Source organism: Trypanosoma theileri (assembly GCF_002087225.1).
Source record: "Trypanosoma theileri isolate Edinburgh chromosome Unknown TM35_Tth_289_V1, whole genome shotgun sequence".
Taxonomy (NCBI): domain Eukaryota; phylum Euglenozoa; class Kinetoplastea; order Trypanosomatida; family Trypanosomatidae; genus Trypanosoma; species Trypanosoma theileri.
The window spans coordinates 1-1,347 of NW_021640131.1; the positions used below are offsets into that span (position 1 = coordinate 1).

At 39.5% G+C, this 1,347-nt stretch overlaps 1 protein-coding gene across 1 annotated transcript; it reads left to right on the forward strand.

Annotated features, from left to right (window-relative positions):
- Positions 1 to 424: 424 nt before the first annotated feature.
- Positions 425 to 1,036, forward strand: TM35_002891000 (uncharacterized protein; the record flags this gene model as incomplete). The annotated part of the gene is made up of 1 exon (XM_029032079.1): positions 425 to 1,036. The coding sequence occupies one exon, from the start codon at positions 425 to 427 to the stop codon at positions 1,034 to 1,036; it is 612 nt and encodes a 203-aa protein (XP_028876627.1).
- Positions 1,037 to 1,347: the final 311 nt, after the last annotated feature.

Consider the following 1,347-nt stretch of genomic DNA (forward strand, 5'->3'; position numbering starts at 1 on the left):
GCATTTATTATACCCTACTTGGAGCGAACTACGTGAGTCGCTTTTTTGCCTTTTTTTGCTTCGTTAGTCGTTTTCTAAATATACCTATATCGGTACATTTGCAGGTGTGGAGTGCAAAACCGCTTTTCTTTTATGTCTGTATTTAATAAATTATTTGTGCTCGCTCATTGATATCCAATTGCATACATTTGTTTTTATGATACCCCGATGTCTCCTCGGCGGAAGTGGTGGAACACAGTATTCCTTACCTTCCGTTTAACGTCTTGAAATTCCAATTGAGCCCAGCACTTTTCGTGCATAGAGGGTGTGTGTGTGTCATCTTTTTCTTTTTATCTCACTTTGGTTGCTTATATTCTATAGAAAGATACTCTTTGCCAAGTGACAAGTAAGGTTTTTCTCTCTTTTTACGAACCCCAACAGTAAGATGAAGGAGAGTGTTTTCCTCTGTCTCTTTGCATTGGTGACACTGCTTGTTTCGCACCATGTTTACGCACAGTCATCAAAGTCGGAGCACATAATCACTTTCAACGGCACTGGTTGGGACTCTGTGGTTAAGGATAAATCTGCTGAACTTCGAGAAGCCCTCATCGCCGATATTGGTCTTCAGCTGAATCGAAGGTATGCCTTTAATACAACTATAACTTTTGATTCGCTGTCAACCTCTGGTAACCTGCAGGTTGAACTCTCTGTCAATCAGACAGTGCTGCCAACTGTAGCTGAACCGTGGCTGCAGCATATATGGACCCCGGAAGAGGTGAGCTCATTAATTGAGCAGAGTAAGTTCGCCACCACGCTGGCAATGTATCCTGGACCAGATGTCTCTTCCTTCGTAAGTGTTCGAATTCCTGGAGAAGGTGAAGAACTAAGCGAGTGTACCGGCGTTTGCAAAGGTATGGTCTCCATGGGAATAATCATTGTTGGTCTGATGATGGTTGTTTTCTTGGTAACTCTTTCATATGTGTGTTGCTGCAACAGACGCCGGGACAAACAGTCACCTAGGGAGCCACATCGGGATTCTATTGATTGGAAAAGGTGATTTTTGATGTCTTTTTTTTTTATATTATTATGCACTTATGTTTCTATTCTTCCATATCATTGGACTTTTTCTTCTATATAATTTGACAGTTTTTTTATGTATGTCATATAAGTTTCTTTTTGATCTTTTCTTTGGGTTTGCGGAAATACAACAGTCATTACTTCCAGTAAAGGAAGTAAGAGCAAAAAAAAAAAATTGTTCTTTTTTGTGGGGATTTTTCTGATTTTTTTTCAAGTGTATATTCCTTTTTATATTGCTCTGTTTGTAACGATAAGAATGTACTGCTCCACTGTGTAAGCTATGCACTTTTT